The sequence below is a fragment of the Vipera ursinii genome, assembly GCF_947247035.1.
Source record: "Vipera ursinii genome assembly, chromosome: Z".
Taxonomy (NCBI): Eukaryota; Metazoa; Chordata; class Lepidosauria; order Squamata; family Viperidae; genus Vipera; species Vipera ursinii.
In genome coordinates, this window is record NC_139517.1 from 62,777,187 (window position 1) to 62,794,961 (window position 17,775).

At 42.0% G+C, this 17,775-nt stretch overlaps 1 protein-coding gene across 1 annotated transcript in view; it reads right to left on the minus strand.

The window, feature by feature from the left end:
- Positions 1-17,775, minus strand: part of CNTNAP2 (contactin associated protein 2) — a gene marked incomplete at its 5' end in the record, with an annotated part of 1,430,381 nt that overhangs the window by 614,414 nt on the left and 798,192 nt on the right. Inside the window, one exon of the mRNA XM_083378276.1 lies at positions 10,612-10,761. Coding sequence (XP_083234402.1) covers positions 10,612-10,761 — 150 coding nt within the window. The remainder of the gene's footprint in view (positions 1-10,611; positions 10,762-17,775) is intronic.

Here is a 17,775-nt window from a genome sequence, read left to right on the forward strand (position 1 = left end):
TCCATAGTTCTTCAGGCACTCTGTCTATCAGATCTAATTCCTTAAATCTATTTATCACCTCTACTGTATATTCAACAGGGATATGATTTAATTCATACCTGACTGGCCTAGCACTTTTCCCTACTTTCTTTAATTTAAGCCTAAACTTTGCAACAAGAAGCTCATGGTCTGAGCCACAGTCAGCTCCTGGTCTTGTTTTTACTGACTGTATAAAGCTTCTCCATCTTTGGCTGCAGAGCATATAGTCAATTTGATTTCTGTGTTGACCGTCTGGTGATGTCCATGTGTAAAGCCGTCTCTTGGGTTGTTGGAAAAGAGTGTTTGCTATGACCATCGTATTCTCTTGACAAAATTCTATCAGCCTGTGCCCTGCTTCATATTGTACTTGCCTGTTATTCCAGTTATCTTTTGGCTTCCTACTTTAGCATTCCAATCTCCCATGATGATAAGGACATCATTTTGGGGTGTTAGTTCTATAAGGTGCTGTAGGGCTTCATAGAACTGGTCAATTTCATCCTCTTCAGCATTGGTGGTTGGGACATAGACTTAGACTACTGTGATATTGAATGGTTTGCCTTGGATTCGAACTGAGATCATTCTGTCATTTTGAGGGTTGTATCCCAGTATTGCTTTTCCTATTTTTTTATTGACTATGAAGGCTACTCCATTTCTTCTGAGGGATTCTTGCCCGCAGTAGTATACCTGATGGTCATCTGAATTAAATTCACCCATTCCTGTCCATTTTAGTTCGCTGATACCTAAGATGTCGATGTTTAGTCTTGTCATCTCTTGTTTGACCACGTCCAGCTTTCCTTGATTCATGGATCTTACATTCCAGGTTCCTATGGAGAAAGAATCTTTACAGCATCGGACTTTCCTTTCACCACCAGACATATCCACAGCTGAGCGTCCTTTCGGCTTTGGCCTAGTCGCTTCATTCTTTCTGGCGCTACTAGTACTAGCCCTCTGCTCTTCCCCAGTAGCATATTGGACGCCTTCCGACCTGAGCGGCTCATCTTCCAGCATCATATCGTTTTGCCTTTTGGTATTGTCCATAGGGTTTTCATGGCAAAGATACTGGAGTGGGTTGCCATTTCCTTCTCCAGTGGATCACGTTTTGTCAGAACTCTCTGCTATGACCTTTCCGTCTTGGGTGGCCCTGCACGGCATAGCTCATAGCTTCATTGAATTACGCAAGCCCCTTCGCCACGACAAGGCAGTAATCCATGAAGGGGTTTTAAAGGTTACACCATCTCTAATTGTAAATTTTTATAATAAGTAGCAGTCAATCCATCTGTCCCAGGTGCCTTTCCTACTTTTAATTGTGTAATTGCTAGAATAATTTCTTCAGTGATTATCAATTGATTCATCTCTTCCCATTGCTTTTGTGTGAGCGCTGGGATCTTCACTCCTTGTAGATAACTATCTATGTCTACACCTTGACTTTTATCCTTTGCATACAACTTCGAATAAAATTCAACAAAGGCCTTTTTAATAAGATTTTGCTGAAATACTTCTTTACCCCTATATTCTATCTTATGTATATGACAAGATGTTTGTTTTTTCCTTAATAAATAAGCTAAGCACTTGCCAGGTTTATTTGCATTATTAAAAATATGATTTTTTAGCATATCTTAAATTAGTTGCCACCTGGTCTGCCATTAACATATCAAACTGACTTCTTAACAAATTAATTGATTCTTTTAGCCTCTTATCAGATGGATCCATAGTAAAGGCTTTCTCTTTCCTCTTTATTTCCTCCTCTATTTCTTTACACTTAATATCCATTCTAAGTCTATATTTATTATTCAGATATATCAAGACACCTCTCATGTAAGCTTTACTTGCATCCCATACCATTTCAATAGAGGTGCCTTTGTGCATATTCATAATAAAAAATCTGCTTTATACATTCTTCCACATTTTCTACATATCTAAATAAATTTTCATTTAATCTCCATGATCTTCTATCACCGTTACCCTTATCCAATTCCATCCAAACTGGACTATGGTCCAATAAAGTTCTTGGACATATCTTGATCTTCTTAATCCTAGAAAAAAAATCATTAGTAATCAATATAAAATCAATCCTCGAAAAAGATTGATGTCTGTCAGAAAAAAAAGTAAAATCCTTTTCATCCGTGTTTCTTTCTCTCCAAATGTCTCTCAATTCCAAATCATCTTTCAAATCAAAAAAAGATCTAGGCAATCTAACATGATTAGGAGTATTTTTTAAAAAACCTTTCTTATCCTTCTGCGTGTCCATCACACAATTCCAATTCCCCATTAAAATACAAGACTTGTAGTCCCATTGAATTATTTTGATATGTAGCAATTTATAAAATTCTTCTTGTTGTTGATTAGGAGCATATATTCCAATTAAAAGTATTTTCTTCGCTTCAATCAAAAGTTCAATAATAATATATCTTCCTTGTATATCTGCTTCTATTAATTTGGCTATCAAACCTTTCTTCACATATATTACTACACCATTTTTCTTCTCTGGAGCGGATGCAATAAATTGTGTACCCAGTCTCAGATTTATCAAATATTTCTGATCAGATACGCGAATATGCATCTCTTGCAAACATACAACACCATTTTTAAAATGTTTCAAATACTGAAATATTTTCTTCCTCTTTTGTGGTGAATTCAAGCCATTAACATTCCAGGTCAGGAATTTTGTCGCCATCCTTTGCGACTTGAAGCTTCCAGAGCACCACCTGAAGATCTTCAGAAATCTGCCTCTTCAGCCTCGCTCCTCCCATTGGTTCACTTGATTCTTGAGTTGTAATCATCAAACATTGATCCTGTTGCCATTGTTGTTGTTATGCCTTATGTCTAGATGCAGCCTGTGTTATTCTTTGAGTCGAAGTTTCTTCTGCTAAAGCCAAGGGTTTCACAATTTCTGAAGATTGCTGTTTTTCTTGTAACTGTTGCACTCCTTCATCCTATCCTTCTTTATCTTCTGTAGAGGGCGGTGAACCTGCTTTCAATACATTAGTATAAAAATCTCATGCCTTCAAAATTGTATTAACACGATATCTAATTCCAGCAAAATTCACCACAATACCCATTGGAATCTCCCATCTGAACTGAAGCTGTTGTTTTTTTCAATTCTTCTGCCAAAAAAGCAAATTCTTTCCTTTTTCTCAAAACGTTTGGGGGAATTTCTTTCAGAATCAACACCTCTTGACCAGCAATTGTAAATCTCTTATTATAAAAAATTTGTATAATCTCATTTCTTATCCTCCTCTTCGTAAAATACACCACCACATCTCTTGGCAATTTCCTCTGCCTGGCAATCCAAGAGTTAACACTGAAGACTTTATCTATTTCCCCAAAGAATTCTTCAGGTTTAAACCCCAAAATAGGTGCCAAAGCATCCACCAGCTTCTCTTGCAAGTTCTCCTGAGAATTCTCTTTCAAACCTCTGATCCTTAGGGCAAACTCCATATCTCTATACTGTATCAACAGAACCTCTTCCTCTGTTTTATCCATTTTAAATTCAGCTTCACCCATTTTAGCCTCCAACAACAACCTGTTCATTCAAAGTCTAAATACATCCTGCCATCCCCTGAAGTGCTAAGAGAATGTCCTCCCGCATTTCCTTGTTCTTCTCCTCAATAAGCTCAGCCACCTGTTCAGTTATTTTTTCAGACTGAGTGGCTAAAGCCACTTTTAATGCATCTTGCAGGTCCTTTAATGTTACAGGTAGAGAAGTTGCGGGGGATGATGTCAAAGACTGCAGTCCATATTGCTGAACAGGCGATGTCCCTGCACTTTTAGTAACGGATTCTAGGAGGCTTAGAAGCCATTTTATAGGCACTTAACTCTCTGCTCACACTTTCACTTCTCTTCTCCTTTAAGAACTAAAACCACATCTTGTAAGTTCAGGCAGAGAAAATTTAAAGTCCAATTCCTCCTCAATCTCCCAGCAAACACTTTCACTATAAAAAAGGGGGGGAGAGGGGGGAAAAAAAGAAAAACCCCTTCACCTCTTATAAAAAAGGAAAAAAAGTTCTTCCCCTCTCTCCTCCCTATTCACTCAGATGCCGTTTTCCCTTTCTTTTCCAAATAGTAAACAGGACAAAAAAAGAATTGTTTTTCAAGGGTTAAAGCCTTATACTTGCTGTTTATACGACTCCTGTCTCCGGTCTGCTGCAACAATGTTTCTAGATGTCAATCAAATCTGGCAGGAGTGGATTCAGCATCTTGTTCTGCTACAAGCAGAAGAGTCCTCCGCTCTGGAGACTCCCAGTCTTTGGGGGGGGGGCCTCACCCTTCAAGCCCCAGAACAAACGCTCTGGGGCTCTAAGGGGGCTCTACCCCTACCTGGGAACTCCCCCTCCCCTCTTCACCTGAGGAGTGGGGTTTTCACACCATGGAGCAGCTGATTGTCGGCTGTTCCGTGGTTTAAACAGAAACGAAGGGCCAGCGGTCGATTCTGACTGTCCGCGATGCTGGAAAGCCACCCGGACGTCCTCCCTTGTAGTATATTGTTGAACTGCTTGGCAATGAGTGGGTATATAACAGTTAGATGTTTCAACCAAAACCCATGCAGTTCATCTTCATCTGGTGCCAACCAATCTTTTATCTTCCTTGCTCTTTTTTCTATCATTTTTGTTGTTATTACTAGTTCTTTCATTTCAACTTCTGTTTGTTGTTGTTGTTGGGTTATCCCACATCTGCTTCCAGAACTGCGCTGTTTCTTCCTTGTCAGGTAATGACTGATTCATTGCAGTTTCTCCATTGATGGATTGGTAGAAATGTTTCTGATTGTGTTGAAACTGGAGGTTCTGCCTATAATTTGCAATTCGAGCTTCGTAGCTACTGATTTTCCTGGCTATAGCTGTTATTTGCTGCTTTATTATTTCCAGTGCTTCCTTGATCTTCCTTGTTTCTAAGTGGTATTTCTTGATTAGGTATTCTTTGATCTTCTTGTTCTTCAGCTTCTTTTCTTTCATCTGTTCTATGCTTTGCTTCCAAAGAACAATACTGTAATTAAGTACCTCATAACGAACACTTTTTTGCCACTGAATGACAGACCTGGCAATTTAAACTTCTTTCTATCCTGCCCTCCCTCTGGCACTTTCTATATGGTATAGAAATAGTTTATTGCTCTTCATTTTATTGCACTTTGCAGATATTGACTGCCCATCAGCAAAAAGATAACAATTTGCTGAAGGCTCAGTGATGATTAGCATTTTTAACAATAAAAGATTTTTTAAAAATTAAGCTATATACATTTTAGACATTCTGCTACTACACACTTAATAGACCCTTGTGTAGTGTAAAAATAACTTCTTTATGCACTGGGGAAAAAACTGACTCCCTTTATTGTAGGAGATGTGCAGATGGAGGCCAGAAATCCACCCTCAGACGGTGGCATCAGTGGGGGTAGAGCCTGGAGGGAATTCTTCAGAGGGAACTCGCTATCTGCCTGCCCGCCCGCCTCCATGGCTCCTTCCCTGGGTGCTTCACGTCTAGCTCTATGGCAGGCCTGCAAAGGGTGATGGGAGAGGAGAGGGAGCAGGGCCAATCAGGAGCCCCGCTAGGGGGCAATGCCACATGAAGAGAGAGAGAGAGAGAGAAAAGGGAAGTGCAAGTGCCTCTCTCTCTCTCTCTCTCTCTCTCTCTCTCTCTCTCTCTCTCTCTCTCTCTCTCTCTCTCTCTCTCTCTCTCTCTTTCTGCAAATGCTGGAGGACTGGGAGCCATAGTTGAAGGCTGAAACACCTTCAGCTGTAACTGCTCGCACATGTTTGTTGTGCTCTATTTCTGTAGAGATAAAGTTAATTTTTATATAGAGAACAACTCCACCTCCTCTTTTGTTTAGTCTGTTTCTTTTAAATAATTTAAATCCCTCAAGCTGTCTGTTCCATTTGTGAGTTTCGTCCCACCTGTTTCTGTAATGGCAACAATATCATATCCGCCCTCATTTCTAGTTCACCCTGCTTACTGTTCATACTCTGCGCATTGGTGTATAGATATTTGAGTCCTTTATGACTGACCCTGTGTTTACTTGCTACATAACTTGTGTGGTGCCTGAGTTCCTCTATTGATACAGTGATGTTCTGTATCAATTAACTCACTGTCCCCATTGTTTAGTTTAAATATTCCTCCAGAAAATCTGTGAATTTACTCCAAGTAACCCAGTCCCTTTCTTGGATGGATGCAGACCATCTCTTTTGTACATTTTTTCATTGGACCAGCTACAGACATTGTGACTAATATATCTAAAGACTTATCCTTTACATCACTCCTTTAGCCACATATTAAATTCTGCTATACGCTGGCCTTTTCCATTTTGCTCCTTATACACTGGTAAGACCTCTGAAAAAGTGAGCCTACAGCCTATTCTGCTGAGTTCCTGCCCCAAGCTCTGGAAATCATTCTGCACAGAGAGTACATCGTTTTGGGACAGATCGTTAGTGCCAAGATGTACAATAGCATCCACATCACAGTCATTCCTAGCATTGTTGACCATTTTGAAAATACGCTTCTTGTCCCTACTGGCAGTAGCACCTGGAAGACACTTGACCTCTTTTGAAGCCTCTGTATCCTTTCCTAAATTTACATCCCTTATAATTGAATCACCAACCAGAAGGTGGCTTCTCTTTTTGAGTACCTTTCTTTTCTTGCATGACTGATGTGTAATACCTGATTCGCACTTCTCCCAGTCAAAAACAAGTTCATCTAAGACCATGGTCTCCTGCTTATTTGAGTTATCATCACAACCACCTTGACCTGTTACCTTAATGTCCCTATTAAGGTCAGCAAGGGCACTGTATATACAGGGACACAGCTAAAGCTTTGGGTTTATGGTTCACAGCTCTCACCCTGCCAGATCCCACAGTTTTCCACACTGCCCTTCTCCTGCAGGATCTTTGCGGTAGAGGGGGCTGATAGCACAGAGGCTCAGTAGAGTAGGAGGGCTGAACTGAACACCTAATTTCTGCCTGAAGAGCACAGATTACAGACTCTAGATAAATAATCTGTCCTTGTAGACTAGTGAATTGTGTACAGATAGGACAGTTATCCAGTTTGAAAAGAGTGCTGCAAAAGACAGCTGCAAAACAAGTGTTGCACTGAACTAAGCCAGACATGCTGAGATGAAAGGAATCTCAGATGCACTTGCCCTGAATGTACCACCACTATTTTTTATTTTTAGTTATATGATTCACAGTCCTCCACCCACCTTCTTAACTCACAGTATTGTAGCTTTTCCCAGAAGCCTCTTGCAGTTTAAAATCAAGAGGATCCAATCAGCAAGGGCTTAGCTACTTTGCCCCTCCACCCACCTTCTTAACTCACAGTATTGTAGCTTTTCCCAGCAGCCTCTTGCAGTTTAAAAGCAAAGAGGGTCCAATCAGCAAGGGCTTCGCTACTTTGCTCCTCTAGCCCCCTTCTTAACTCACAGTTAAGCCACAACCAGGCCAACCACTTGCTTGGACAATGAGCTGTCAAACAGCTTTTGAGAATTTAAAAAGACTATTTGCTACTTATCCAGTTCTAAAGCATTCATGCCCAGGGGATCCCTTCATAATCCAAGCTGATGCCAGTGACATTGCAGTCAGAGCTTTATTACTGCAAAAGAACAAAAGTGGACTCCTACAACCCTACACCTACACCTCCAAATAATTCACTGAAAGCGAGAGGAGATGGGCAATCTGGGAGAAGTAGGCCCTCACCATTATGTGGAGCCTGTTAAACTGGCAACACTATTTAGAGGGGAGCAAGGTGCCATTTGAAATATGGACAGATCACAAAAACCTAGAGTTACTGAAGACCCCCCTACAAACTGTCCCCAAAACAAGTGTGGTGGGCTCAGTACTTTAATCATTTCAACTTCACTGCAAAGTACATACCGGGAAGAAAATTTTTTTTAGCTGAAGTTCTATCCCAATTGCCCCAGTACAAAAGCGAACATGAAGAGGTAAATGAGGCAATTATCCCCAGTTCACAACCTGCGGCACAACTCATACCTTGCAGAACCCCTAATCCTTATGACCCGGGAGTGAAGAAGATACAATGAGAGCTCCTCACAGATCAATGGTTCAAAGATAATCAAACCTCCTTAACATGCAGGGATGGTTTGTTATACAAAGAGGGGGAACTGTATCTGCCTGAAGCCCTCCATCTCAATGCCCTCAAACACAGCCATGATGTAAAACAGGATGGACACTTTGCATATTTAAAAACTCTACACCTCATATTTTATATCAATACATACTTTGAATATATTTTCTCTCAAAATAAGCATTTTAAACATGACCTTTAGGGAAAAATGGTGGCACAAAATAGAGCTGAATTCTGATCCAGTTCTTATCAGAGAAAATCAGGAAGATACTGGAATTTGCAATGATTTTTTTTCATTGAATCATTGTAGGGTTCACATCTCTTAAACAGTCTCAGTATGTTATCTTGGGAACTTTCAGAAGTCTAAGCCTGGGAAGCTGTTTCCTTTTATATGAAATAATTGTCTGTCTTTTAGATAACTGTAAAAGACAGACTAGAAATAAAATTAAAATAAGCAACAAAATGGTAAGAGAACATCTGTCTGATCTTGATGAATATAAATCACTAGTACTACATTTACATGGAGGGAAGTAAGCAGTGGAATTCCACAAGGTTCTGTTTTAGGCCCAGTACTCTTCAATATTTTCAGGGAATAGAAAGGGAACTCATCAAATTTGCAGGTGTTGGCAAGAATAGCCAAAACCCCAGAAGACAAGCTTAGGATCTGAAAAGATTTCAGCGGACTTGAAGAATGGGCCCTAGCTAACAATATGAAATTTAATGTGGAGAAAAGCAAGGTTTTATAGCTAGGCAGGAAAAGCAGAAGGTACAAGTTCAGATTAGGCAAAACCTGGTTGAAAAACAGTAACTGTGAGGAGAACCTTGGAGTCCTAATTGATGATCACTTAAACATGAGTCAGCAGTGTGCGACAGCAGCCAAAAAGTTAATACAATCCTTGTGTCAGAACCCATTCCTATTTCATTTCTATCTATCCCCTCTGACCCAAATGCAAATATCACCTTTCCCTGGGTTCTGCCATACTCCCAAGGGGGAGGAGTGTGTGCCCATGGGATTATTGCCGCTGCTTCCTCTATCTGCTACAATTTAACCTTTTGCTTTCATTTATTGCCTTTGCTTCCTCTACCCACTACAATGTAACATCTTGCTCCCCTGCGCTATATCTCTTTCCGAACCTATCTCCCTAAGCTGTCAGCTAAAACAAGGGAAAGAATAAAAAAAATGCAAACTCTGTGCCTGGTTTGTTTCTATGATCCCAGAGGAAGGTGTGAAGAGCTGTCAACCATCACTGTGTGATCTGGTGACGGGGCGATGTTATCTCCCCTTTTCCCATAATGGACCTAACACCTGGGGATTGGTCGTCCCACACTGGCCAGATGGACTATGGGGTCTTGCTTGGGGATACCTTAACCTATCGTTCTGTGTGGGAAATCTTAGATCCTGTCTAGTATGTCTGCTATCAACTACTCTTAATAAAAGTTCCTGTTGGAAGAATTCATTTCCAAGAGTTCTGCTTTCTTAAGATGTGGGATTGTATAAAAAGAGGCATAGAATCAAAAGCATGTGAAGTATTAGTACTGTTTTATAAATCCTTAGTAAGACCACACCTGGAATATTGCATCCAGTTTTGGTCACCACATTACAAAAAAGAGGTTGAGACTTTGGGAAAAGTGCAAAGAAGAGCAACTAAGATGATTAAGAGCCTGGAGACAAAAACATATGAAGAACAGTTGCAGAAAATGGGTGTGGCCAGTCCAGAGAAAAGAAGGACTAGGGGTGACATGATAGCAATGTTCAAATATTTGAGGGGTTACCACAAAGAAGAGGTCAACTTATTTTCCAAAGCACCAGAAGGCAAGAGAAGAAAAAATGGATGGAAACTAATCAAGGAGAGAAGCAATTGGAATTAAGGAGAAACTTGCTAAAAGATAGGAAAATTAACCCATGGAACAGCTTGCCTTCAGAAACTGTAGGTGCTTCATCACTGAAGGTTTTTAAGAAAAGACTGGACAGCGACCTTCTGAAATGGTATAGTGTCTCCTGCTTGAGCAAGGGGTTGGACTAGAAGACCTCCAAGGTCTCTTCTTGTTCTATTCCTATTGACTGGTCTCACAGAAATTGTATTGGCACAAAAACTGTTTTCAGTTTCCCATATAAGCAGAAACAAAAGTGAAATTTAAATTAATTCATATTCAGTTTGGTATACCGTGAGAACACAGCTCAAAGCACATGCTAGTGTATCCATATTAGAATTAGAATTAGAAAATAATTATATAGCTTTTGGTACTCTCTTAGTCTGTTTGTTGGCCTGCAGATGTTTCATTGCCCAGCTAGCGAACATCATGCTTTGTGATAATGTGACCTAATTTCAGAGAGCACCAAGGACTCTATAGTTCAATCCTGAAGTACAGAAGGTTTTTTTTTATTACAAATTAATCTCTGAAGCTGAACAGTATTTTGAGAGAAAGTGGTCATCTTACTTGCATTTTAACCAGAAAAAATCTCCCCCAAGTCTACTAAAAATTGTTTCAAAAAAGCTATTCTCCAAGAAAATAATTTGAAAGATATTTTACCTCCAAACAGATATTTTTCTCCTGTCAAAACTTTCAGAGGACTGTTATTCTGAACAGAAGAAGCTTCATCACCATCAATGATGAGAACTGCAAAATTTTCTTTTGCTAAGAATCGAATCTCATGCCATTGTCCATCACAGAGTCCTGCACCTAGAAACACAAATGAGAAAGGGGGGAAGGAAAGAAATTATGTTATTTTGGGGCTATAATGTATTATTTTTAATACATTAGATGGTGTGATACATCTTTTACAGCATATTCAAAAAGTACTGAATCATATGTAATTATGCACATAATGTATCCATTTATTAGGAAAAATTAAATGTGTGAAACATATACTACCACAATAATCCAAAATTCACTTCTTTCTCTGAATCCCCAAATCTATGATCAACCTAAATCACAGTGATCTCTCTCCTTTCTCCTCTGTCCTCTCTCCTTCCCTCTGATTCCTTCTCCTCCCTTACTCTCTCCTACCCTACCCTACCCTCCTTTCCCCTCCCCTCCCCTCCTCTCCTCTAGGTTCAAGATATTATTTGAATTTCCCACACTGTAACCTCACAGCAGTCATTGCTGTTATGAAAATGTCACATCTGCAGGTATTTCTCATTAATTGTAGTTACATGTAGACACAGACTTCTAATAAAATAGATGAAGCTAAGGAAAATGTATCAGACATAAATTTACACTCAAAAGGCTTCCCATTCTATTTTCTTTTATTCATAATTGCATATTTCCTAGGTTTATCCAGTGGCGTAGCGTGGGTTGTCAGCACCCGGGGCAAGGCAACCGGAAGCGGAAATAGAGGCGCGGGCGGGCGATGACGTCACAGCACCGCCGAAAAGACGCGCCCCGCAGCGGCGTAGACTTTCCAAGAAGAGTCGCGCGCATGCGGGATGCTTCCGGGTCCCTCTCGAGGGCGGATGGGCGGGGCTCCGACCTGCAAGAGCCGCTGCATTCAAGCTCGCACGTGAGCCCTGCTAAATAAAGCCACGCATGCGCACGAAGCTAGGCCGGCCGGCCGGCGGGTCCGTCTTCGCTCGGCCAAGCCTGCCGGGGCGCCTGCGGGGCGCTTGCGGTTGGCCTGAGCCTGGGCTTAGAGTTGGCCGCTTCTATTTATTTTATTCAGTTTATGTGGCCGCCCATCTCACCTGCCGGACTCATTTCGCTTTGCAAGAAAGAGCAGCTCAAGAGCGGAGCCAAGCCAACTCTGTGCAGTCCTTGGGGCTCCCTGAGCAGCTCAGTGCGAGCGCGCCCCCCCCAGATGTTGCGCCCAGTGCGGCCGGCCCCCCCTGCACCCCCCACGCTACGCCACTGGGTTTATCCTCTGCATGCATTAGTGTATAAAATTCTTAACTTGCTTATTTAAACCACATGCAACCACAACTCTCTTGTGACTCATAAGAACTCTACTTTCATATGCAAATTAGATATACTAATGAAACATATTCTTGCTAGAATTTCTTTTAAATGACATTACATTAAAATTTGGACTCTTGAGATTGTCACTTCAATTGAACAAGAAGAAACAGATGTTTTTCTTATAAGAGACATGGAGGAAAAAATGGTTTAACAGGTTTTTTCAAAATGTTAGAGTCTAGAAAGAAATAGCAAAAGATGCAAAGTGCAAATTATTTTTGAACAACATTCCAGCAACTAATTTTCATATGTCTCAATAATTGATTTTGAGAGATCAATCAGAATGGAGCAATCTGTAAACAGCAATAAATGGATGTTGGTACTAAATGACTCTTGTTAATGCTTTTTAATGTCAATACATTTATTGACAGAGTAGTGCAATAAAAGAATGTTTTCCTACTTACTATTTCTTCTGATAAGTTAGGAAGTCAGAAAAGCATACAAGCAATCTGAATTCAATCTATTTTTGAAGAACTTGTTGATAAATCTGAAGAGAATATTTATAGGGGATAGAGACTTAGGCCATGAGGTTTTACCAAGTGTCAGGCAATTGCTACTTTTGGATCTACAAATAAGAATACCAGTAAGTAAAGGGATTTCAAGCTTTATTATTAGCTCAAGCAAGCAGATTGATAACATACGGTAATATAAAGAGGATATGTATCAAATAAGATGACACCTAATCTCTTATAAGCTTCCAGGAGCTCCTTAATAACAACAGCAGAAATACTCCATAGGTGGTCAGTTTCCACAACACCTAATGCTAGATTCGTGTAGAAGCTCTCCCCTCCCAAGAATACAACCCCAAGGTTTTTATTAAAACCTTGCATCATGACTTCATGGCTCTGCAGTGGACAGGAGGAGACTGCAAGACCTGACCTTCATCAGCTGGCACATTCCAGGATTGGAGTTGAAACCCTGAGACTTTCACAGGTTTGAAGGTACCTGAAGATTCCCTCCCCCCAACTTCTCCTTTGTTGAGCAAGAAAGAGTGAAAACAAGCAATCTAGTTTAGAATGAGCTATATTTCTGTTAATATGAAGGAGAAATGAAAACATATCACCAACACCTTGCAATAACAATGGTCTTCCCACATTGCCACAACACATGATCACACACACATATTGGACATATCTCATGATTTTTGCTGACTTGCCTGCATATCATCATTCTAGCTATCTCTGGGTGTGGTGCAAGTCAGCACCCATGTTTTCTAATGGCATGACACTAAAGATGCCACAGTGCAGAATCCTCGGAAATGAAGAAATAAAATAAGTTTTTTTTTAAAAAAAATGTTTATAAAATCTATTAAGGTAATTTAAATATTAATTCAAATATTATCTAACTGAAATCAATATTCCTCATACCTGCAGGTGTTTAAATGAAACCAATTGACTTGGCAGAACACTAAGAAAACACTTTCATACAGCCATATTTTATGCATGCAGTGATGTTGTCAGAACCCACTTCAGCCCACATCTTAAGAAAGTAGGACTCTTGGAGACAAGATTTTCCAAGCAGGAACTTTTACTGAGAAATAGGAGATAGCAGGCATTAGACAGGATCTGAGGAATTCCCTCACAGATCAATATTTTTAAGGTTTCCCCAAGCAAACCCCAATCCACAGTTCATTCGGTTAGTTCCGGATCAGCCAAGCTCAAGGTGGTAAGCCCATCGTGGGAAAGGACAGATAACAGTCCATTTGCAGCAGGATCATTTCCACCCTCCTCACACTTCATTCAGAGAAACAAACCAGATTTTGGAGGGTTGCATTTCTCCCTTTCCCATCCCCTTTCCTTGTTGCCTGTAAGTTGAGAGGGAATGCCTAGTGAGAAAGCAATTGATTATATTGTGATGCATAGCAGGCAGGTGAGATAAACAAAGGTTACATTTAAGGGAGGAACTGAAAAACAATTAGTCATCAACTATGATAAAATTGAAGTTTTAATTTGTTTAGCAAAAGAAACGGGACTAGTGGTAAACCAAGCAGAACCTCGAGCCAGATTTGACTATCAGCACAAAGTTTATAAGGAGCATTGCTTAATTCAGTGTTTCTCAACCTTGGCCACTTGAAGATGTATAAGAAGAATTCTGGGAATTGAGGTCTATACATCTTCAATTGATTAAGGCTCAGAAACACTGCCTTAATGTAACAATGGCAAAAATCCAATCTCAGAGGGAACAACTTCATATACACCCCAATCCCCAGATGTTAACAGCCTTTTCTGAAAACTAATTGTGTAGGAAAGGTTTGGATATTTTTACAACTGCTAGCTGTTTATAGACTAGGTGCTATGAATCCAGGAAGATCATCAATTTATAGGTCAATGTCATATAGTGCATGAGTCCATCGGGAACTGATGCCATCTCTTAGAATAAGATGGTTTCCGAATTGCCTTGTGTGTCAGATCCCCAAATCCTTATTGTTTCTCTTCCATTTATATTCTTGTGCTTTGCTTTGGGGCCTGCTATTTAGCTGGTGGGAGGGAGGATATTTGCTTTCAATTGGGATAACTTTCACTTTCTGCTTTCCTTCTTCCACCTCTATCCACTTGAGAAAGGAATGCATTTCCCTTATCAGGGAGACAGTTACAGAGAAACAAAAGCTGGAGAAGACCTTGAGATATGCGCCAATTGTATAATTATACTGTTCAAGCGGGATTTTCTCTAGGTCTTGTCTTGACTTCCTTACTTCCCAATCCCAAAGATACCAAGTGCAAAGACTCTTGCCAAACTCTTTGTGCAGAACATATTTCATTTTCATGGGGCCCCACAATGTTGATGGGTTCTAGTCATCTTTGCATTGTCAGCAAGTGAATGGGAGGAAACAGAAAAACTGAACTCAGTTCTAGAACAATACCTGAGATGTTTCATTATCAACAGGACAATTGATCTGACCTGTTACTATTTGCTGAGGTGGCTTACAACAATGCTATGTACTCCAGTACAGGTTTTACTCCATTTCAGCTAGCTAATGATCAAACATTTGTGGTCATGCCTGAACTCCCTACCAAGAAGCCTGAAATCCCCTCCTTGCAAGAATGGACTAAGCAGTTAAAAAATACCTGGCCAGTAGTCAGGAAAGCTCTGGATGAAGCCAAAGAACCTTTGGAAAATCTACCTTGTTTTCCGCTGCAGTTTGCTCAAGTCAGAAGCCACTTCTAACATTATTTATTTATTTATTTATTTATTTATTTGATTTGATTTGTATACTGCCCTTCTCCCGAAGGACTCAGGGTGGTGAACAGGGACATAAATACCAAAATACCCAAAATACAGAAATTAAAAACAAATTTAAACCCTAGTGCCCAAATGCAGAAAATAAATTACATTAAAACAATAATTAAAACATAACCCATCAGACCAGGCCGGCTTGTTCAAACAAATAGGTTTTCAGGTCACGTCGGAAGGAGCGAAGGTCAGGAGCCATCCAGAGCTCAACCGGTAAACGGTTCCACAGGTCAGGCGCACCCACAGAGAACGCCCTCCCCCTGGGGGTCACCAGACGGCATTCTCCGAACGGCGGTACCCTGAGGAGACCCTCTCTGCGGGAGTGCACTGGGCAGAGGGAGGTTGATGCCAGCCGCAGGTGCTCCCTAAGTTACTCCAGACCCATGCCATGTAGGGCTTTGTAGGTCATAACCAGTACCTTGAATCTCACTCGGAAGGCAACTGGAAGCCAATGCAGCTCACGGAGCAGAGGTGTAATATGGGTGTATCGGGAGACCCCCAACACAACTCGTGCGGCTGCATTCTGCACCAGTTGGAGCTTCCGAGTGGATCTCAAGGGCAGCCCCATGTAGAGAGTGTTGCAGTAGTCTAACCGAGAGGTCACGAGCGCATGAGTGACTGTACACAAGGCATCAAGGTCTAGATAGGGCCATAACTGGCGCACCAGCTGCAACTGGGCGAAGGCCCCCCTAGTCACAGTTAATATATGATCTTCTAAAGAAAGCTGTGAATCTAGGAGAACTCCCAAGTTGCGAGCCCTATCTATGGGGGGTAATAACTCACCCCCCATAGTGAGAGATGGAATGATCTGAGTTTCCTGAGATGCTGGCACGTACAGCCACTCCATCTTGTCAGGGTTGAGCCGAAGCCTGTTCCTCCCCATCCAGACCTGGACCGCCTCCAGGCAATGGGACATCATGTCGAGGGCATCACTGGGGTGGTTTGGGGTCAAAATGAAAAGCTGGGTATCATCAGCATACTGATGATACCCAACTCCAAAGCCATGAATGATCTCACCCAGAGGCTTCATATAGATGTTAAACAGGAGAGGCGAAAGGACCGACCCCTGAGGAACTCCACAAACGAGAGGCCTCGAGGTCGATCTCTGTCTCCCTGCCAACACTGACTGCAAACGTCCCAGGAGGTAGGAGAAGAACCACTGAAGAACCGTGCCTCCCATTCCCAATCCCCTGAGACGCTGCAGCAGGATACCATGGTCGATGGTATCAAAAGCCGCTGAGAGGTCTAATAGGACTAGGACAGAGGAAAAACCCCTGTCCCGAGCCCTCCAGAGATCATTCACCAGGGTGACCAATGCCGTCTCCGTGCTGTGCCCAGGCCTGAAACCCGATTGGTACGGGTCCAGATAGTCAGTTTCCTCCAGGACCGAAGGGAGCTGATGCACCACCACACTCTCAACAACCTTAGCAAGAAAGCGAAGGTTGGAGACCGGATGAAAGTTGTTTAATACAGCTGGGTCCAAGGTAGGTTTCTTGAGGAGAGGTCTCACCACCGCTTCCTTCAAGACGGGGGGGAAACAACCTTCACTCAAGGAAGCAGATATCACTGCCTGAAGCCAGCCTCGTGTTCCCTCCCGAGCCAAATAAACCAGCCAGGAAGGGCATGGATCCAATAAACAAGTGGTGGAGCTCAGCTTCCTCATAATCCTGTCCACTTCCTTTGGAGTCACAGGGTCGAACTCCTCCCAGATAACATTGACAAGACCACCCATGTCCTGATCATCAGACTCTGCCCAGTCAGAGTCCAAACCGGTCCGAATCCGAGCGATTTTTTCCGACAGATGTTGGCTAAACTCCTCGGCACGACCCTGTAAGGGATCCTCCCTCGCCTCCTGATTAAGGAGGGAGCGAGTCACCCCAAACAGGGTGGCCGGGTGGTTATCTGCGGATGCAATGAGGGTAGTGAAGTAATTAGACCTTGCCATCCTCATTGCTGCGAGATAAGATCTAGTAAAGGATCTTAGTCGCGATCGGTTGGATTCAGATTGGGTGGATCTCCAACAGCTCTCTAAGCCCCGTCTCCGACGCTTCATCTCCCAGAGCTCCACAGAAAACCATGGAGCGCACTGGGATCTGCACTGGGTCAGGGGCCGCAAGGGAACTACTTGGTCAAGTGCCTCCGTGGCAGCCTTTTCCCAGGCTTCCACTAAGGCATCAACCGAGCTGTGAGCAAAGGAGGCAGGTGGGGACCCCAGCGCTGCCTGGAACTCATCAGGGTCCATTAAGCGCCTGGGGTGGAACCATATTAATGGTTCAACAACCCCACAACGGGGGGTGGCAAAACAGAAGACCAGCTTCAGGAGATGATGATCGGTCCATGACAGGGGCATAACAATTGGAGAAACCCCACCAAGATCATCTAACCACCGTCCAGATAGAAAAACCAAATTGAGTGTGTGGCCCCCCACATGAGTCGGGCCCTGAATTACTTGCGTCAGGTCCATGGCCATCATGGAAGCCATGAACTCCCAAGCCATTAGGCCTCTTGCACCTC